This window comes from Patiria miniata, unplaced genomic scaffold (genome assembly GCF_015706575.1).
Source record: "Patiria miniata isolate m_02_andy unplaced genomic scaffold, ASM1570657v1 HiC_scaffold_6, whole genome shotgun sequence".
NCBI lineage: Eukaryota > Metazoa > Echinodermata > Asteroidea > Valvatida > Asterinidae > Patiria > Patiria miniata.
In genome coordinates, this window is record NW_024037073.1 from 5,409,347 (window position 1) to 5,432,441 (window position 23,095).

At 41.0% G+C, this 23,095-nt stretch overlaps 1 protein-coding gene across 1 annotated transcript; it reads right to left on the reverse strand.

Moving 5' to 3' along the window:
- Positions 1–465: 465 nt before the first annotated feature.
- LOC119742765 (tRNA pseudouridine synthase Pus10-like) lies at positions 466–23,003 on the reverse strand. Its single transcript, XM_038218936.1, is given in 19 exon segments — positions 466–959; positions 1,826–1,925; positions 4,066–4,208; positions 5,415–5,532; positions 6,079–6,134; positions 7,007–7,083; positions 8,225–8,281; positions 10,188–10,313; positions 11,301–11,383; positions 12,338–12,420; positions 13,283–13,328; positions 14,157–14,218; positions 15,390–15,501; positions 17,177–17,211; positions 18,260–18,346; positions 19,107–19,283; positions 20,213–20,334; positions 20,337–20,349; positions 22,950–23,003. Coding segments are annotated over 19 exon segments (1,644 nt in total). The 3' UTR covers positions 466–866.
- Positions 23,004–23,095: the final 92 nt, after the last annotated feature.

Here is a 23,095-nt window from a genome sequence, read left to right on the forward strand (position 1 = left end):
AAATCTTTAATAAATTAAATTTCAATTGTTTTAAAAGAGTTTGAAATGTAGGTATTTTTTTTAAAATTATCACTTTGAAATGTATTCATGATAAAAAATTAAGGCGTTCCTGGCGAAGGGAAATCATACATCAGACTTAAAAAAGCAACATTAGAATATCCTTTCCTTTGAAATTACTGTTTACTTTTTACTAAACATGTAGAATAACAACAATTTAGAATTCACTGTAAACAAGCGCTCTGTAAATAAAGCATTCCTTTGAAGTGTCTTCAATGTCTTGAAAACTGTTTCACATTACCGTGTCTATAAAATAAGTTGTAAAATTACAGTTTGATAGTAATATTCAAGATTTTTCGCAAGTAAGTTTTGCTTTTATTTTGGGACTCGAGTCTTATTAGCCTTCCTCGAGTCGAGTCGAGTCATTCTGATGAGGGACTCGAGTCGAGTCGAGTCATTTGCTCGCAGTGACTCGAGTCGAGTCGAGTCATTTACCCGTCGGGACTCGACTCGAGTCGAGTCGAGTCGCCAAAAATGTGACTCGAGTCGGACTCGAGTCGAGTCATTGACTCGAGTCATTAAAACTCTGAATTTCATGTGACATTTTTGTCTACGACACAAGTAGGATTCAAACCCATTTCGCTGTTATCAAGAAAGTGTGCCAAAACCTCCGCCGCGCCGACCATCTTAGTAAAGTTGGAGATGCATGCGCATGGCAACATGAATGCTGATTCACCCCATATGTCAACTCCAGCAGGATTGGAACTCGGGTTGCAGAATGGCATGTAAGGCACAAGACAGGTTCCTTAAAAGCCTGACCTCTAAATTTCAACCCCCCCCCCCAACTCACTTATCTGTGAGACCTATCTTCATGTGTTGCTGTCTCCTGCTGGTTGCTTCTTATTGTTGTCATCACTGACATCATCATCAGGAAGGGATGGAGGCCAGTCCAAGTCAACTGACTGTATGAATGCAATACAAGAATGAAATGTCAGTGAACATAAGGACTCAATGTGAAGACACGTAGAAAACGTTAGAACAGCATCTTCTCAAAGAAAAACCTTCTGCCATCTTCTTATTCATATAATACAGGGCGAGTACAAAAAAATGGAAACACAAATGGGAGGACCAGTTTTTAAAATGAAGTTCTGCATGTAGCACTTTCAATATCTAGGATATGAGAGCCCAATTAATAAGCTTTCTTTTAGTATAGAAATCATTCAAATCACTCATAAACTCATATGGGATTTTAAACACAACCACCGCCTTAGAGTTCTGTACACAGATCACAAAAAAGGTAAGTGTTCTGTCAGCAAAACGAAAACAATTCAGAGAGGAATGTACGTGAATTGTTTTCGTTTTGCTGAAAGAACGCTTACATTTTTTGTGATCCGTGGACAGAACCTTAAAACGGTGTTTGTGTCTAAAATTCCGTAACTTGAAAAGAACATAAGTGATTTAAATGATTCATGTACTAAAACAAAGCTTATTAATTGGGGTTTCATATCCTAGATTTTGAAAGTGCTACATGCAGAATTTCATCACAAAAATGGTCCTGCTACTTTGGGTTTCCTTTTTTTTTTTTTACTCACCCTGTATAAACTACAGGATGTAAAAAAAAGGATTATACCACATATAATTGTTTTTAAAACATTAGGGTTTGAGGGTAATACCATGTGAATCAAATTCTTCCACATAAATAAGCACCTCAAGTCTTGCTCACTGCACAACAATGTTCTGAGACTGCCAATCGATCAAGGGTAAGACACTTTTTCCTTTGAGAAAATAACTAATTGTTTGACAATGAAATTGTACATAGAGAACTCACCTCAACGTCCAATTCTAGGATGTCCACATCACATTTCAAGAGAGTGCCGAGGGAGGGTTTAGTCCGACCAAAGTCACTGTGAACAAACTCCTTGATGTAGCTGAGGTAGGAAACCGGTCAAGGAAACTGCAGATATCATATGTTAATAAATACCTTGGAGAGTTGGTGGCTTCTGATTGGCCGAGACTCGATCACGTGGGCTGTATTAACATGTGATATAAAGACCGGCTTCAAGAACAAGCGAATAAATGACCCCTGAACCAGCATTGATCCAGCATCATGTAAGCCAATGATTGGCCAAATTTACATCACGTGGGGGTGTACTGACATGTGATATAAAGACCAGCTTCAACAACAAGCGAATAAATGGCCCCTGAACCAGCGTTAATCCAGCATCATGTAAGCCAATGATTGGCCAAATTTACAACAGTCCTATGGTAGCTTGTAACAATACAGCCAACCACCATCGTGTGAATACTTCCACGTGTGTATGCAACACAGTTGCTATGCGGGGCATGCATATGCATGCATAAAAGTCTTCGAACGACATGTTCGTACTGAGGATGTTTACGACGAAAGCGTGGAACTGTAAACACGTCGCCTACGGACATATTCACCAGTTCATACCCTGGACCTCAGTCGTATGAAGACGTCGACCAACGACGTCGACCAACCTGGGCTAGGGTAATAACAACAATACGCAAGCTAAAATATGGAACCTGAACATGAACACTAAAAGTCTAGAAATATTACCGAAAGAAAAGTCACAAATTCAGAGTATTTTAACTGTTTACTCAGCTCGGTCTATTAACAGCGGCCATCCCCATCCCAATCATTATCACGTAGTGAAGACCGGGTCCTCACACTGTTATTCCCTCAGTAGTAAACTACAAGGTTGGTCATATATTTCAGGGGTACCTACCTCCGGTGCTGTAGTCGTGTTTATTAAAAACTCGTACATATTCATGAGACAAATGCGCTTCTTTCATCTGGGAAGTAAAAGTAGCTACCCCGCAGCTCGCACATGCGTCCCATGAACTACTGCCCGACTGGTCAGTGGTACCAGGGAAGTCATACCCATAGATTGGCTCCCAGACTTCCAACCATGCAACAGTTGTTAGAGGCAAGTGAGGCTGCTGGTGGTACGATACCAAAACCTTCATGAACAACAAACGATTATACGCATTCTGTCAATTACAAGTCATCCAATCCCAAGTCTCATAATAACACTGTCTACTTGCAAAACAGACTCCTGTCTTCTTAGCCAGTGTTGGTATAATGCTTACTTACGTTGAATGGATGTAAAGATTTCCTGAAAGCAATCCAATATTAGTTTTTTGGTGGGCATGTTTGTTCATGTTTGAGTCAAGATCTCACGAAATGAGTCTTAAGGACACCTTTTCAATCAGTTATTTTTCACATGCAGTAGAATGCACATAATTTACCCTCCCATTTTGAAGTAACTCTCAGTTCGAGATTTGAAGGTTTGCATGGTGGAAAGATATAAGACATAGTGCTACCGCAAACTTATCTTGTCTTAACTCTCAGTTTGACACCATAATATATAGAGATATTATGTGGATGAAAAGGTTAACTGTTCCTATTAATTTCCACTGCGCAAGATTCTGTTAAAAAAAGGATCTCCTGCATCCTGTGATTCATTTTCTTGGTTTGGTAGTCTAGGGGCTAGACGTTGTTAGAATTTGATATGCGATAACCTGCCGCCGCCGCGATAACCCGCCGCCACGAACTGCCAATAACAACATCTAGGGAATCTTGTAAAATCTCTTCCCGAAAAATGAGGGAAACTTGTGTTCATGCGCTACTTCTGCAGGTAATTACAGTCCATTTTCAGCCCCACACGTACTACATACCACAAAAGAGCTGACCAGTGAAGTTGCTAAAAGTCTTGCTGCATATTGTATGCTACTGGAAAAAATTAAGAGTTTCTTTCAGAACTACCAGAAAATGTTTTGAATGCACGCTGCATATAATTAGGCCAAACAGGCACGAGCCCATTACACAACAGCTACGAGATTCCCTAGATGTTGTTATTGGCAATTACTGGGTGATATTGGTTGGACGTGATAACGCCCTCTCGCGGTGGCGGGTTATCGCATATCAAATCATAACACCGTAAATAATGTTTGGTGAAACTTCAAAATGTTTGCCTTGAAAATGTTGTTGTTGCTTAATCTCTGTCCTCAGAATGTTTCATTTGCATTTGTATACAAGGATACGTGCCAGCTTGCGTTTTGAGAAACAATCTGAAATGATGAGCGTCAATGACTGTGGCAGACATGTTGTGTACAATTCGATCTCGTGTCGCTAGAGGGCGCCTGTGCAGCACACGTACTGGAGTCTTCTGATGAAGGACTAGTTCCTGAAGCAAATAAGGCAACATTTTATTGATAATTCATTGTCTGTTACTCGTATTCGAATCATTTTGGACTGAGGGTCTGAAGTTACCAGTGTTTGGATGTTGGTTAATCAAGCTATGTGAAGGGCATAGCACGAATACAAGCCTTGAGTAAAATGCATGCGAATTGGTTCAAATTCATCAGTCCGCATGTACATTGTAAAATGTCAGTGCTTGGCCCCACTGTTGTAATCGAGTCCATCACAAGTCATCCAGTCCTAAGTCAATTCTCACAAACTATTCAAAGCAGTGATGTAGTCGAGTATGTTACAAAAAGCAATACAATTCCAGTCAAAAGCAACAGCTGATAAACAGCTGGCTTTTGTAACAATTCAGTAGAAAAGTGTTTGACAGGACTTGTGAGGACATATAAGGACTTGTGAGGACATATGAGGACTTGTGAGGACATGCAAGGACTTGCGAGGACATGTAAGGACATGTGAGGACATGTGAGGACTTGTGAGGACATGTGAGGACATGTGAGGACTTGTGAGGACATGTGAGGACATGTGAGGACCTGTGAGGACTTGTGAGGACATGTGAGGACATGTGAGGTCTTGTGAGGACATGTGAGGACATGTGAGGACTTGTGAGGACATGTGAGGACATGTGAGGACTTGTGAGGACTTGTGATGGACTCGACTACAACACTGTTTCAAATGAACTATGGCAAAGGCACTCCTTTGTTTTTGTTCATCCTCTGTTACTTGTGGTCAGACTTGTGAATTGACTTATGGTTTATTTATCATTTTGGAATGAACTTGTTATGGACTTGTGTGGAATCGATAAAACCACTGTTTTTAATAGGTACCCAATGGGCCCCATTAGACAATGCTACTTCAATCAACTTTTTCATTTTAAAAAAGCTCTCAAGATATATTTCACGCATTGGCGAGATTTATACCTTTAATGCAACTGCACATGTACACAAACAACACTGACAATAAGTATCTCATACAGTGACCGCTCTATGTTCCGACATCCCTATGTTCCGACACCCCTATGTTCCCACAACGCGCACATAAGATTGCGTTACTCCCGGTTAGGGTTAGGGTTAGGGTTAGAGATAGGAATATGTGCAGTCGGAACATAGGGGTGTCAGAACATAGGGGTGTCGGAACAATGGTGTGTCGGAACATAGGTGTGTAAACTCTCATACACTATCTTTACCTTGATGTCAGCAAGAAATGCTAAACTTTCTTCTGTCTGTTCATCTGATGACCATATGAGGGCGCTATACGATTTGGTTTTGATTTCCTCGCCATCTTTTAATTTATTGGTGTCCTCCCTGAACAAAAAATAACAACAGAAATCTCATGGATCATTGCAAAGGTTTCTATCTTCTGCAATCCATCAGAATTGGTACAAACAACACCTTGTTTCCACCGACATTGTAATCGCTAAAACAAATTACTTCATAAAACATTTCTACGTGAATAATATTTATTACGGTCACCAGGAATCTGCTGTGAAAACTCAGCAAAAGGCGAGGGTAGAACTAGAGACAAGACGTAGGTTGGGGTGGGCGGTGGGGTTGCAGTTTAGTTTGGGTTGTTGCTTGGGTTGGGATGGTGCTGGGCTGGGCTGCAGTGCAACAGTTTAACTGAGGGGGGAGGGGGAATGGACACCACACCACCCTTCCCCACCACACCGCACACGGCCTGTGCCACCTATTTTGTCCCCCCCCCCCCCCAGCTCAGCATTTAGGAAATGGCAAAAATGAGTGCCCCCTCCAGAAAAAGAAGTCCATAAGTGCGAACCGGAGCCAGTTACGTCACTGCTGGGGTGAGGTGGAGGTTGGAGAGGTGAGCTCAGGTGGAAATTTTTCCTTTACCTGTCAATACACTGGAGATCCCTTACACGAGCGTCTTGTGTACTCCTGTTGATACTCTATCAAAACAAGATAAACAAGAACAATTATAAGGAAATTATCGACTCTTGCCCAGTGTTGTGTACTGAATCACTCAATTTTGTAGCTTGAGTTGAGTAGAGTCATTCTAAAGGCTCGTTCATACTTGGGCTTGTTCATAAAGGCTTGTTCACATGAAAGTAACAGCGAGGCCAACCTCATGATATCAGCTACTGAAGTTTCATTGTGGCATTTACCGCTATCCTTTGCACTGAAATTCACGTGTGAAGTATGAACCAGCCTAGAGGCCAAGACTTGAGTCAAGTGGAGTCGTTTGGTCAACAGATTGCAGTAACCTGAGTCACTGGTCAACTGCTTGCATTGACTTGAGTCAAGACCAGTCATATATGCATGTAATGAATCGAAACAATCCACTAAAATTTGAGTCAGACAGGAGTGGAGTGATTGACTTAAAGTCATTACAACTCTGCTCTGCCCAGGAGAAAATTACAGAAAACCATGGAAGTTTGTTACAATTCATAACACATATCATCGCGTCATCAGTGCAACAAGGTCGTACCTCGATTCTGCAACAAAGTCATATCTAGAGCGAATACGCTCCATGCAACAAGGTCGTATCTCGATGTCCATTGACTTTGCATGTACATCCGGGTTAGTTTAAGCGAGATATGACCTTTTGACATTCTAAAACTCCCATTTCGCATTCATGCCATTTTAGGAGATACGACCTTGTTGCATTGACACGACAGTCATGTCAGACATGGAAGAGGATCTGTGGCGTCACAGCTGTTTCCTGTTCGAGGTTTTTGGAAATTCAAAGAAGGGGGCGTAACTCAAACATTACTCGAAAATGTTTAATTTCTTTTAAAAGGACAGACGCTTTCAGACTGACCTTCTGCAATGCAGTGAGTTCCTCTTGGGGTGGTATCGGCCGTCTTGAGTTCAGTATTTCCACAATAAACGGCCTTCCTAGGAATGAGATCATACCGTTTCTGCTTTCAAATCTTTGCATGCAAGCAACAAAAACACAAATCAAGTCCTTTTTATTTGTAATTTATAGTGTGAGGCTACAATTCATGAACTGATTCACAATCATACTGGCAGATTGCTGACGAGGGGGGGGGGGGTGTTCCACAGTGGCATTCCCCCTCCCCTTTTAATCATTGAACTAGGGTGAGTACAAAACAAAAAAAAGGAAACCCAAATGGCAGGACCAATTTTTGAATGAAGTTTTGAATGTTGCACTTTAAAAATCTACGATATGAAAGCCCAGTCATTAAGCTTTCTTTTAGTACAAGAATCATTCAAATCACCCATGTAATTGTCAAATTACAGAATTTTGAACACAACCACCGTTTTGAAGTTCTGTCCACAGATCACAAGAAAGTAAGTGTTCTTTCAGCAAAACAAACACAATTCTCATGGGGATGCATGTGAATTATTTTCATTTTGCTGAAAGAACAATTATCTTTTTTGTGATCCTTGGACGGAACTTTAAAACGGTGTTTGTGTTTAAAATTCCATAACTTAAAAAGTACACAAGTGACTTGAATAATTCTTGTACTAAAAGAAAGCTCTTTGATTGGGCTTTCATATCCTAAATTTTGGAAGTGCTAAATGCAAAAAAAACTTAATTCAATCATTGGTTCTGCCATTTGGGTTTCGGTTTTTTTAATCACCCCATAGAGTGAAGTAGTGAAGACAAATGTATTGAATTCAAAGCTATATTTTCCTCACCCACTTTCCCTTTGAGATGTGTAAAATAGTGATAAAAAGTAAGAAAAGCAAAAAGGGGAAGAATTTCCCCTAGCGTCAATGAGGTCCGGCTCAACCCCTAAAATTTGGCCCCCGGCAATTCTGTTCTGATCCACAAGTGAACACTCATGTTGTTGCAGCTTCACAGAATGTTAGTTCAGATTGCATAGCGGGACACTGTGTTTGCGCCCTTGGGCAGGGCAGGGCACGTTGCCATTCTTGCTCGTCCCATCCAAGAGACTGTCTATCAAACAGTGAGGACAGAGTTTGTATGGACAGAGCACCAATTACAGTTTCCTCTGTTTTGATGAAAAAAGTCTGTAAAAAAAAGGGACAAAAGAGGTTTTATTCCTACCATTTCCAAGTGTTCTGACATCGACATCTTCCCTACCAGAGGCTGAGAACTTGAAATCTGCACATAAAAGTGGCACAATAAATTATGTGATTGCTTCCACAGTCTGGTCAATGGAAAACTGCTCAACAGAGTGCACCTTTCTGAAACACTGCCCTCTATACTAACAGGGCCCGATTTCATGGCGCTGCTTAACAGTTAGCAGAAAAGTTGTGCTTAGCATAGCAGAAAAATGTGGTAACATTAAGCACTATTTCACGGCATGGATGTGATAACGGTCGCGCGCATGGAGATTTCTACTGTTATGTCACTCAGTTAAGCAAATTTTTCCTCTGAAGTAAGCGTGCCTTTTGCTGTGCTTATGCTTACGGTCTCCATGAAATAGACAGAGGCTCTGTTAGCAGAAAATCATGTGCTTAGCATCGCCATGAAATTGGGCCCTGGATTGAAGCAGCTGTCTGCCATCTTGGGTCACCCATGAAATCTGCACAGTACATGCACCCTTTTTTACACATGTTTTGGGTTTTGGATTTCTTCTCCAGAGGCGAGACAGCAAAAATAAGACTTGTATTTTCTGATTGCCTTTTAGATGTAAACAATCCCATTCCTAGGATTGGCTAACATCCAAAGAATAATTGATTATTGGGGGAACTGTTGTTTCTGAGTGAAAAAAAAATCTCAATGGTAGAATGATGTACATGTACATCCCTGCGTGACGTTTTGGGGATCCAAAATGGCGGATGAGTTGCTTCAAGGTGCACTGGCCAATAGTCCAGTTAGTATTGAGGTCAAGGGCCAAAAAGCATATTCTACTTGGGTCAACTTGAGTTTCTTTTCATACAAGCTGGTTCATTGTGACTTTGGCATGCCAGTCTAAAAAAGGCTTACACAAGTCTTGGACTTGCCTTTCATCAACGTACTTTATAACACTCTATACTCTGTGTTGTTCAAGTTCTTCAGAGAAATATTCACAAACTACTCGGGTGGGACTCGAATCCATGACCTCCTGCTTACTAGCGCAGACATCTTACCACTCCACCACTGCAACCAAAAACTTTTCAGGCAATGGAATTTGCACTGGGGTGATATTTATTCAATACTGGGTTTTGCCCTTCACCGACTTATTTTATAGACGCTGTTTACGCAGTTATTTTATAGACACTGTATATCGAAAGGGTTTGCCCCGGTGTTTCTGGCCTCCTAGTGATACTCCCTTGTGGAAGTCCTGAGGAGAAGAACCAACCAAGTACCAAGTACCAAGTGTTGTCCCGAGCGATTGTGAGAAAAAAAATCACAAACTACTCGGATGGGACTCAAACCCACGACCTCCTGCTTATCCAAACAACATTGAATATACAGTGCTTATTTTATGAACATGAGTGCTTTTAAACTTCCATCTTATGAATACAGGTCTTGCAAGTGTCTTCACTTGAATCTCTCGTGAGTTGGTCACATAGGGCGTTTTCGAATCCCTGTTCTTGACAACACTCGGGTTAACCTGACACGAGAACAGCGGTCTCGAACGTGACGAACAGACCCGAGAGGGCGTTCGCGGATCGATTTTTTTCACTCCCCGGTTGATGGAGGGTTCGGCGAGGTGCAGCTTGAACAAAATGGCGGACTGTGCAGATTCGGAAGTGGGACCTAAATTCTGATTCCTGCATGGCCGGGATTACCTCTTCTGTTAACCCATGAATTCTTGCTCTCTTATCCTGAGAAAGAAGAGCTGCTATGAATGCCACATTTTGGTCTGTTTCACATTCATCTTCTGAGTCGTCCTCGTTCATTTGGAATAGGCCTAAGTACAAATTCAGACGATTGTCGGCCATTTTGCATTGCTTTAAATCGATGCGACACGCACCCGCGCGTTCGTAACAACCAGCTCGAGAACACGTTCTCGTGTTACACGCGTGTTGTCAAGAACAGGGATTCGAAAATGCCCTCGGTGCCCTCAAAGCGTTCTCACCTGATGCCTTGAAGAGTTCCTTGATGGGATCACACAGTATCTCCTGCATGGATGACTCAGTCTTACGCTCCCCGTCTATCAGCCAGGGAGTCTGGCTGAGCTGGCGTGAATACTTGTTGTATCGTCCTGCACATGGGTAATATGCCAATCAAAACTGTCCACTTTCGAGTTTGAACGACTAATATTTAGTCTAGTAAAAGCTATGGATTCTGTGCAAGAACCATTGATGGCACTCGTAAAATTCGGGAATGTAAGCGGAAGGTCTGAAACCGGGAACAGTGGAATGCCGCTATAACGAACATCGCCGGATCCACAGAAATTGTTCGTAATAGCGATCGTTCAGTATAGCGATTTTAAGCTGCCGGTGCTCCAATGGTTTTAGCCTTGATGGCTTGAGGTTTTTACACATCAACGGCACCCTCTTTTGACAATTGTTATAGGGTAGTGGCATTTCTCATTCCGCACGCGGAGTCATGACACTTGTCCACGATTCAACTTAAACCTACAGGAGGGTTTTGGTGGCTTTTCCCTTCTATTCCTTGTGGAAATTATAGCCACCTGTCACTCTTCAACATAAAGTCTGATGTAAGCACTGGCCGTTTGACGTTTGGGAATTGGAAAGGGCCCTAACAGTCCTTGATTTATGCCATAGATTTGAGGTTTTTGCACTGACATTTTCGGACAACAATTGCTCAGGAGCCAAGGGTGATGTTCGGTATAGCCGAATGTTCGGTATAGCGTTGTTTGGTATAGCGGCGTTCCACTGTATTTCAAAATACGTCACTAGTCCACAGATTGAAAGCGATCCGTGGTTATGTATATACATTTGTAGCCACGTTCACAGGTCTAACACACGGGGTGCCAGAAACTAGATCCAGACCCAGATCTGGACTCTGCACTTTTGTCTTAAAAATAAAAAGGAAACAAAAAGTCTTTCTTTTCTTAAATTTACACAAAAAAACTGTGTCAGTGGAAAAAATGTGATTACAATCTTTTACTATAATTTTTTTCAAATATTAAAAGTCCTGCATTGGGAATAAAATAAGTTGTCAAATTCAGAGTCGGCGGGTTCGTAATCCAATAAAAGCCTGATGATAAAACAACAACATTTACCTGCAACAAAGACTGCGGAGTACCAGCAAGCCACCTCAGTTGCGCACGGGGACCGGGGAACTGACGGTGGGCACGGAAACAATCTGGAATTGTAAGTAAAACAAGGTTTTGGTTTGAAACTGTGAACTAAAGTAACTGTAGTGCCAATGGGTCATTGCAATGACCAATTTAACTTATCAAGGAAGAATTCAAACTGATTAAAAATCATGTCCAGCAGCCGATTTAAAAAAAAAATTACGCAATGGTGCAACTCCACATGTGCCACACTTTATTGCATAAGTTGCTCAACATTTCACGCTGCGCAACATTTCAGTTATGGCAGGTTTCACAAAAGCTTCATAGTGCGTAAGTCCGCGACTTGAGCAACAAATTATGGCATAAATTGGACAATTATTTTAGGTGGCGTATAGCAGTGTCGTAGCGACTGAAAATGACCTATTTTACCAGCAAATAGTGATCGTCGTCAAGCCTGTCATTGCACAACTTATGAAGGTTGATACAAGACACTCGATGCTTTGTGTTTGAAGTAAATGAATTACTATTTCACTCGTGACAGAATTTTTAGAGTTGCTGATCGATTTAGAAGAAAGTCGGACAAAATTGTTTTCCAAATGATGGGGTGAGGTGATTCAACCACTGTTTCATCACAAACAGCCGTTGTAAATGCTGTTATTGTCCTCGTCCAAGATGTTTAGATTGAAAATGTTGCACAGCTAGGTTCATTTTCGTGAAACCGATCTTAAGTTTTTTGCTCAGCTTCGCAACAAATTTGTTGTGTAATTCCTACACATGGGGAAGTAAGTTATGCACTGTTTTGTGAAATCGCCTACTGGTCTCTGCGTGGTCTGCTCTTCCATAACATGTCCAACCCCAGGTTAATCTCATTTGCATAAGTATAAACATATGCATAGCATTAAATCATACCAAATACATGTCCTATGCATAAACCATACACTAGAAGTTGGTTTTATTCTATGCCAAATACAACTGCGAAATACCATACCAAAGTTTTTTACATCAAAACAAAAAAAACTCACTCTTTGAAACGGTTGTTTGGCAATTTTTTGATGGTGGCAAGCACAACTGGTTTCCCCGGTGCATTGGCAGCACTGGCATAAAACTGGGATGCATAGAAAGAAGAACAAATTCATCAAGTACATTAAAAACATCACATAAGGAAAACACGGATAAACTGAACATGGGATTATCTCGAGTAGGAAAGCCATCAAGTTAGGAGTAGCAACACAGAATCAGGCTACTGCAGTTACTATAGTTGCCCTCATTGTTTTCATTGTTTTTAACCCTAACCCTCCTCAATCCTCCAAAATCCTCCCGCCGGTTTTGTACAATTTTAGAGGATTGAGGATGAATGGCAAAAATATAAAATATATAAATAATATAATATAAAATAAATATAAAAATATCGCTTTTTTTGTGGAGGATGCATTATGTCAAGCCAGTAGGCCATATCCTGCAATGGTTATGTTCAGCCATGCATAAATCAGCCCTGTGTTTTTCTCGTATTTCATCCGCACTGCTTCTTAATGCCGTTCGCAGTAATTGGTAGAGGATTTTGGATGATTGAGGCAGTGGTCACCCTCCACACACAGGAGGATTGAGGCTGAATCCATTTTTTTTCTTGGTGGCAGTTGGAGCATTTTGCAGGATTGATGTTGCATCCTAGCCAGAGGGCCTAGGGGGTTAGGGTTAATCCACCTTGAAAATGTCTTCCAGTACTGAAATAATTACTTCACTAAGGGGATAACAATGTGATGGAGCATTTATACACGTGTAATTTAAAACCGGTAAGGGACCTGGCCCGAGCCGAAGGCGAGGTCCATTATCGGTGACAAGGCCCCTAGCTGGTTTGCAACGTACTTGTTGAAAACCGGCCAAGCACATATTTATTCCCTTAGTATAATATCTGCGAGATGATGGAATCTTTTTGTTTAAACTGAATCCAACCAATCAATTTGCCTCACCCTTTTTCGTTTGTTCGGCGGCTCACTGTCTTGAGTCTGCTGTAATCTGAAAGTAACAAACTCTGAATAGTGAGAACTTTTAGATTACATATTTACAAAACAAATTCATGTTTTCCTTATTTTTCAGTAAAACTATGTGACATACTTAAACCAAAAGTTGAATGAAACAACCAAAAATAAAGTCTGACATTTTTATATTATATAATACAGAAAAGTGAGTGGTGAGGTTATTTTATCAACACAGTTTTTTTTTCAAGTAATGTTGTTTCTGCAAATGCTAAAAAGGAATATACGGTGATTTCAAAGTCTAAAAGTACCCCCTTCAACGGTAAGGAAGGGGGAGTTGAGGGAGACCGCTTGGAGTGACATTCGAATACCCCAGGGACGGTGCCTGATGCTCACGCGAAGACGCTGTGGCTATGTGCATAATTCAGAATCAAATTAGTCACGAGTGCTTCGTGCTATGCATGTGCGAACCAGTGCGCACATGCCTTGTGTCCCGTCCATGGGGCTCTCAAAAGTGGTCAAAAGCGCCCTCTCTTGTTTGCGCACATAGCCCACAGAAAGGATAACTCTCTCCTTTGCGTGTAAAATTTTCTTTACAGTGGTTCTTTTAAGTAACATAAACAACTTACAAAAGAGAATTTTCTGTATCATGGTGTAAAAGTAAACTTCCATTTCTTACTAACACCATCGTGCTGATTTATCTCTCAGTGTGTAGGTAGATTCAGTGGATGCCACACAATGGACCTTCAACTAACTAAATGAAAGACCTTAAAAGTACATCTTAAAAATATGAGCAGTTTCTCTTCTGGGAATGTGTTAAAACAAGTTGCACTTCATTACAGTTTCAAGTTGACCATTTAGCACTCACAGTTTGTCAAGTTCCTCTTCTGTTTCCTGATGCGTGAACGTTACCATAACTTCCATTGGACTCTGCAAATAAATAAAAAAGAAGATTGAATCCACTTTGTACCATCATGGAATCACACGCAATGTCACATCTAGTTATCATAATCAACACGTGTCTTTGACCGCCCTTTTTCCAACTGCTCATGGTCCACAATTCCGGCTGCTGATTAACATTTGAGGCCCTTTTACCCAACCTGACATTTCTGTGTGTTGTAGCCAACACAGAAATTTGGGGATCCCTTTCACACAAGCTAGAATCCAACACGACTTCGACACAGGTCTAGTACACTACATGGGTAAAATCCAACCCTGGTTGGGACCTGGGATGAGAAGCTCTACCCGGGTAGAAAACCCATAGTCTAAGGGCCTATTCACACTAACGTATTGCCTACCCGTGTTGGAATGAACGCGGATCCACCATAATTGGAACCGGGTCCCATGGAACACAGGCAGGCAAGCCATACCGTTCACACTTACACCAGCAGTATAACAGTCGGCTGTAGATTGTGGATTTTTTACCCGGTAGCGCCTCTCCTGGATTCTTGCTAGTGTGAAAGGAGTTCCTGAAATCTCCATGCTAGTACTACTGTTTCGCCCACAGGCGAGATTTACTTCAGTGGCCCTAGTCTCCCCTTTCCACCATGCAGACGGCAAGCTCAGCCGCAGTCTCAAACCTAGCATCCCTCTTCAAGACACCAATGTAGCTCGTCCTCTGTCTTCCCCTCCCCTTGTCCCCTTGAGTCAGCTCCCATAGTACCAGCTGGTTTGCGAGCAGCTTGGGGTGCCTGTGGCAGTGTCCTGCCAGCCCATCTGACTGTATGCAATCTTCTGTGAGATCTGTGGTAGCTAGCCGTAGAGGGCTTCGTTGGAAACATGTTCTCGCCATCCTCAGCATTCTGGTGAAACACCCGTCGAAGGACTTCTGGTGCGTCGGGGTTAGGGTTGAGTACCGTACAGCAGGATGGACTATGGTGGCCTGGAATAAGCTGAGCTCAAGATCCCTCGACATGACCCAGGTCCAACACAGAGATTTCATTATTGAAAATATAAGCCTTGTCATGTTTGATCACACCCGGATCGGCTTATGGTGGACCCGTGTTGACTTCAACATGGGTAGGCTGATGGTGTGACAAGGTCTTAGATAATTTCGGTGAAAGAGCAAGTACCCAATAACCTGAGATTTTGGTGCCATTACCTTATAGTAGAAACTGACATCCAGTGCGTCTCCCATGACCGGCCCACAGACCCACTTGTACACCTCCTTGATGGTGGCAATGATGCGATGAGCCGATTTCTGGTACAGTTTACTGGATGGAAATAAGCAAATAGTACATGAACAACTTGCAGAAACTCTTCAATAAATGGAAAACCCTCAGTATCATATGGAATAAGTATAACAATATGGCTTTGGAAAATTCAGTTTTACTTCTGAGTTCCTTGAACTTACTCTAGCCATATATGGATATATACATTTATATCCCCCTATGCATTCAATACAATCCATCCCTCCCAGACGTCAGAAAAATACTGCACAACAACTTTCATATCATACAATCCTCTGATAGACTCAGATCCCGTTTTTCCACACCCCATGATTTCCTTCCAAAGCTCCCTCACTCAAAACATCCTCGTCTCCTCCTCCCTCAAACCAACTGACTCCACGCCCACAGGCTTTCTGAAATGCTGTACAAGCATTACATTCACTGTGTGGACTTCCCAACAAAAGAGGTCCACATGAACCAGGTAGCAGCGACGTTGTGTGGACTTGCCCATGCCCACACTGTGTTTCCCCCTCTATGGAAAACAGGTTTAGAGGCATTTTGGGTTAGGTTTATATGTGGCAAAACGAAGAAAAACACTAAAGGGAATCATAGAAAAAAGTGGGTTGAAAGAGTTTTCACAGTTTGAGTAAAATGAGGTTTTTTTCATGAAAAAACTACATGAAAACAAAGGAATGTCCACACTACGTACGTAACGTAAACATGTGTGATCTGATACACCGTGCCCTCTGGAGACGTGCACACAATAGGGAACAAAAGATTGTACATTTATACGTTTCCACAGGCCAATTTCTATAGATGAATACGTCTCCACAAGATTTTCACGAAATAGATATATGGATTTTACTCAAAAACTAGAAATTTCCAAGTTGGGTTGATCTGTCGCAAATGGAAGAGTTAAAAGGGATATTAAGTCCGAATTTCAGCCAAGGAAATTAATTGTGGTTAAAATAAGAGCATTTTGAAACTTCACTTTCAAACTCGAAAACTTTACTACATGAGAACAAAGAAATGTCTCCACAAGAATACAAATTTCAATATGTGTGAGCCAAGCAATGCATAACCAGCCAAACGATGCATAACCTGCCAACATGCAAAAATTGACATCCACATCACCAGCGCCTCAACAAGCGAAACCTTTCCCATTAAGGTCAAGTTAACATGCACCTCACAAAACAATCTACTGCATCACATGTACCAAATGCAATCTCCCATACGTTGGGAAACAAGCACGACACTTAAAACCAGATTTAGAGGACATCCATCAGACATTTCTCTCAATAAAAAAGACCATGCTACTACCAAACACTTCAACCTTCCCTGCCACAACCTTTCACACTTAAGTTTCATCGCTATTGATCAGGTAACATCCCTATCTACAACTCTCCGCAGACTTTCCGAGTCCAATTGGATGAAAAAACTCAACAGAATCGAACCAGCTGGACTTAACATTTAACAATAACATCCCCACCACCATGAATAAATGAATAAATGAATAAATGAATAAATGAATAAATGAATAAATGAATAAATGAATAAATGAATAAATGAATAAATGAATAAATGAATAAATGAATAAATGAATAAATGAATAAATGAATAAATGAATAAATGAATAAATGAATAAATGAATGAAATTATTGGATGTGGGACACTATTAATGAGGTCAACTTTTAGTTAGAAATTGCCCACTAATCCTCACCTGAACACTGACTTTAAATGAAGAAAGATACATTGCTGCAGAAAAAGAAAACAAAATTTTCAAATGAGGGATGAAAATGTTTCCTGTCATTTATATGGTAATCGACAGAGAACATCTGGAAATGTTTCCCATCATTTGGTACGTCGATTATCATAACACATTTTCACCTCAAATACTTTGTGTATGCAGTAAAATACAATGTGTATGTAGTAAAACAAAAGATAACATTGTTTAAAATTGGGTCATGCAGAAATCTATCAACGAATAATTTTTTTTCTTTTTTTCGATGAGACAGAACAAGAATCTTCTCTGTTTCTTCAAATATTAATTATAATAATAACGAGTATTTATAAAGTGCACGTATCCATCAGTATTGGTGCTCAAGGCGCTACATCACTATTACCCTGCTCATTGGGCCAATGAAACATCCCAAACACCATCTCAGCTCCCTGGGAAGTATACTGCTCGATGCAGCCATTTCGACGCAAAGCAGCTAAAATCAATCACAATAACCATCTCTGCCCTCACAGGTACCCATTTACTCCTGGGTGGAGAGAAGCAATGAGTGACAAAGTGCATTGCCCAAGGGCACACGCACCATAGCCCCAGGCTGGACTCGAACCCACAACCTGCAGAATTACCTGCAGACCACGACTTCAATGCTCCAAACCACGAGGCCAAGGCACACCACAAACATTGATAAGTAGGGATGTATCAGGAGGGTAGATAAACTGTGATCATATGCTGTACAATATACCTTAACTAGCTACAAAAGGAGCCTTTGACAGCACAAATTCTAAAGCTGATGTCTTGAGCAAATGATATGATGCAGAATTCAACAGGAGAATTTCTACAGGAGTTCCTGTTTGGTCAAGCTTTAGTGGTCAAGCTAAAAGTAAACTTGTTACGGTTAGCAAAGCTTTCCAAGACGATTTTCAGATATTTTGCCTTAATAGTCACAAATGATCTAAAACTCGGGTCACAAAAATGGTTGAATATTTACTAGCCCCCATACTTCCCTTCCCCCTCCCCCACCCATTGGGTCAGGAACTGTGGAAGGAGATACACCTTCTAATCACTTACTTCTCTGATAAGCAGCTGCAAGGGTAACGTCATGGACATGGTGAAGTTTTCAAAGCCAAAGTCAGCTTCCTGCACCTGTCGTGCCATCTGTGGGAATTGTCAACACAAAGTGAGATCACTCATTCTGAATGGTGAATTTTATTGGGGGGGGGGGATTTGAATGCAATTTTGGGGTTTGCCTTTCATTAACCCTAACTCCCTAGGCATTTTTGCTAGGATGTAACCTCAATCCTGAAAAATCCTCCAAAAATGTAAATAATAGCATACAACTTTTCCTCCAAACTCCTTCATTATTTCTTGAATGTGGAGATTAGTTTGCTAACCACTTAAAACCCAGAATTACCTACAAAAGTACACACAAAATAGAGAGGTTTTGGATACAAACAAATATTTCAGCGATGCCTATCTGATATTGCCCATTCCCTTGTTTTGCATCATGTACATATACGCAGACGTATATGTTTAGTAGTCGGAACCATTTTAGTAATTTTGTTCCCCCAAAAGTGGGTCAAAAAAATTAGGGTGTGGAGTTCGGGGCCCGCTTAAGGGCAACAACATATTTTTTTTAAATTCTACATGCTCTGTGGTGCAATTTGAGACAGTTTCTGACCACTTTAACCAAATTCTTTTAGGAAAAGATGGTAGTGTACACAGTGCCCGCCTTTATTGCGAAGTCACTTCCAAAAAAAAAATGGTTTTTTTTTTGGGGGGGGGAAGACATGTCCCCCGTTGTTCCCCCCCCCCCCCCCGGATCCACCATCGGACTCTGACAAAAGTCTAATCTCTGCAGCTAACCCTATTCAGTATCTATTCACTTTTGAAACATCTCTATTATCCCAACACTCACATCAAGCACATGGCTCTTTTCACACAGACCCTGTAGAATGCCAAGGCACACACTGCAAACTCCTGTCGTCTGATTGGTTGAAACCTGTGCCTTCCCATCAGACTTTGGGGGTTCATCTTTGGTCTCCTGGCATGGGGTAGAGCCATTCTCTTTAGTCGCTTGCAGCTGGGTCAAAACCTGTCAGGGAAAGGAGCAATGGAACAAGAGAAATCTTTCTTATCTGGGAAAATAACAAAAAATAGTAAGTACAGCAAACAGCACCTAAGTGAGATATTACAATAGACGTGTGCATTGTGTACCAACAAAAATCTTCCCATAACCCCATTTGTAAATACTCTCCACCTCCCCAAACTTTTTAATTATACTAAATATTCCCAAACTAAGGAATAGTCTCGGGTCAAGACGTTGTGGTATATACACCATAACCCACCGTCGCGATGACCCGTCGCCACAAGAGGACATCACAATGAACTGCTATTATCCACGAAACAGCAGAAACAACATCTTGGGAATCTTATAAATCTTCCCCCCCCCCTAAAAAAAAACCAGAGGGAAAACTAGTGTGCATTTACTACTTCTGCAGGCATTTATGGTCCATTTTCAGTCCCAGGCATACTACATAAATGTACCACAAACAAGCTGCAATGAAGTGGCACAAAAGTTTTACTGCATCTTGTATACAGGCATGCAACTGGGAAATCACAAAAAAAAGAGGAAATTCTAATTTTTCTTAGACTCTGTACAGTGTCTTTCTATTTTCAATGGCACACATGGGAAGTAAAAAAATAGGAAATCAGCTGATCTGAGGAAAAGTTGCATGCCTGTGTATACTAATGGAAGAAATTTAAGAGTTTGGTTTGGAAGAAACATGAAAGGTTTTGAATGTGCGCTGTATATACATTGTATTAGGCAAAACAGGTGCATTGCACTACTGCTACAAGATTCACAAGATGTTGTTACTATTGCATATCTAGAATAAAGCCCTGCCCCAAGACTACCCGTTTTAAGCAACTTGCGACAATAACATTCATTCTAGAAGTAAACAAATGAGGGGGGCACTAAAATGATTCACTCAAGGTCTCTAGAGGGTGAAAGGGTTGATGTACCTCCTGTGGGTTGTTGTACGAAGACTGTCTTTTGGCTCCGATGAGTCTCAGAATACATCGGTCACAACATCCGCATCGTTGAAGTTCACTTATCACTGTTTGACACTCCTCAAGCTCAAAAATGTCTGCACATTGGGCTGAGAAAATGAAAGAGACAACTTCGTTGAAGTGACACAGAGTGAATTTCTATTTTATTTGTGACATACAACAGTTGTCATTACTGCCACATTATCACGGTTTTTTATTGAGAGTAATGGGAATATTCCACCCCCCCCCCCCAATATTTCGTGAGTGCACTATTTTCTACGTGTTTCTTTTTCACAAGTGCCAAATTTTAACAAAGAAAAGGGCACTCATGCAAAAAAAATGATGAACAGCACCCCCATGGAAATATGGTGTTCAACCCCCCCCCCATGCCCCCCCCCCCCTTGAGTGTACAGAGGCTGGGTGATTGATGTAAAAACCCTGTCTAGCCTTCAGCAAGGATGAGGCGAGTGCACTTTCTTATGTCTAACACCCAACCCCTCAAAACAACCAGATGGATGTCTCTAAAGAGCTCTTACCATTTTGCACATATAGGAGTCAGGATACATTGTATGATTGTCAGAAATGCTGTATGATCAGATATTCAGAAATTCTTATGACTCCAATTCGTCTTGTGCCAAGGAAAAGGACGTAAGCAGCCCAGGCACGCAACAAGCACTTTTGGAGATAATCGAGTTGAAAGGTTTTGTGCTCCCATTTCTAAATGAAAAATCACATCAGGCTGAAATTTGGGCTCAAGAAAGGCGTTAACAATTAAAATCACCTTGTGCTTTTTTATTTCAAAATATTACTTATTTAGAAGTTATTTCAATATTTCTACTCACAACCTTTTACCGGGAACTCCATCTGCCTTAAACGTGAACTTGCCCTACATTAAACGTGCGCTTAAGCAGCATGTTAAATCCTAACGTCCTTTTGTCGGGAACAAACTTGGCTTTACATACCCAATAAGTGGGACGTTAGGATGCTTGGAATATTTTTTGTTACATTATAGCCTAATTACACACTTACGACCTTTTGCCGGGCACAAATGATGAAAAACCTCCTTCTGTCTTTTGTTTACTGTTCATTAGGCCAAATTAAAAAAAAAAAAAGTTTCTCGTCTGGGTTTTCGAAAAAAAGGAAGAAGCGGGGCTTTTTATTTTTTATTTGTTTCAAGATGGCCGCCATTTAAAAATTTCCTGCAATTGTTGGTGTTTCCACTGTTCAAAGACACTTTTAAAATGAAAGATAAGTTGGACAAGAGATCTGAACATATTTACAGTGTCATTTAGACTTGTATTGGTCTACAATTTATTTTCCGATGAATTTGTGGACTTTTTCGGTGTTTTTTTACTGCATTTTTCAAAAATAATAAAAAAATCCAGGCGGCCTCCAAAAAGGAAGCGGGCGGGGACGAGAAACATGTTTTTTTACTTTGCCTTACGTGAGAATGATGTAGCCCCTTGAGACAATTTGTACATCAAATAAAAGATATTTCCATTCCTAGCTTTATCGATTACCCAAAAAACCCAAGTTTGACCTTTTGACCCATTTTTCGCCCTTACGGCCTTCTTCCAGGCACTCGACGAATAATACTCTAATACCTGGAAATTGAAAGCTAGATCCTGTGCAACTGGCAATTCATGGCTAGCCTGATATACAAGTATTACGGCCCAGTAAAAAAAAGGTTTCTTGTCTGGGGGGGGGGGGGGGGGGGGGGGGGGGGGGGTAAGTGGGAGGGGAAGAAAAACTGGTTTATTTCTTTACTTGGGCTGGCCTAACAAACAAGTGTAATTTATTTTAAGCTCACAAAACTTTGCAGATGTAAATAAATCTAAAAAATGTGAAGAATAAAATATCTCGAATTTTTGACAGAGATACCAATAGGGGGCCTACTGGCAGTATTGAACTCTGGCAATTGTCGAATCAAACTATACTACTGCCATGTTTACGAGTCTAGAGCATTTTTTTATTTTTGCAGTTACTTTAATACAGTCATGACTATTTTGTGGCTGGCAGAATGTTTTGTCAGATTTCTAACTTTCCTTCCCCCCCCCCCCCCCCCCCCCCCCCCAATTTTTAAAATGCATGCAGCCATGGCTGCAAGGTTCTGCAAAGCTGGGAATGTTCTGCGTGTAACACCCCCTGCCCCCACCCCTTTCCCGCCCCTTACCCCGCCCCCGCCCCTTCTCCCTCCCATCCCACCGGTATTGTATTCTGCTATTCATTTCATTGTTGCATTGTTGTGTGTCGGAATGCGTGGCGGTACATGGCTATTTTTTATCATGACATTTAACTCATTAAAATACATAGCTTTTTCTTGTAAATCATACGACAGATTAAAGATAGATTTTCAAATATCAGGCCTGGATCATTACTTTCGAATCGAAATAAAATGAGGAAAAAAAAATACCTGATTTGTTTGTCTCTTTGGGCTATCTGCATTGCTTTCTGAAGTCGCCATTTTTCAATCCCAGTAATGCAATGCGCTCTAGGCTCAATCACATCAGAAAAAAATGAACATGTTAAAGTCTTCAAAAAAATCCAATACATATTTTTGGATTACGTTTTTACTATATCCTATTTGGCGAGTTAAGTATTTTTAATTTATTGTCACTTACAGAACGTTACATCTGTTGAAAAGGTAAATCTTTAAAATTACTGTTCTTTTTAAACAACCGAGTTGTTCAACTTTCATTTTCACTCGTACCCACTGCCCTTTCCAGGTAGTCAGGAGTTCAATCTGAGCTGTCATTGGATACATTTTTGCATAATCACCTATAAGTGGCGCGCCGGAGCTACCCACAATGCTTTGTAGTTTCTTCATAAAATATGCGAAGCGGATTAGCCATTGCT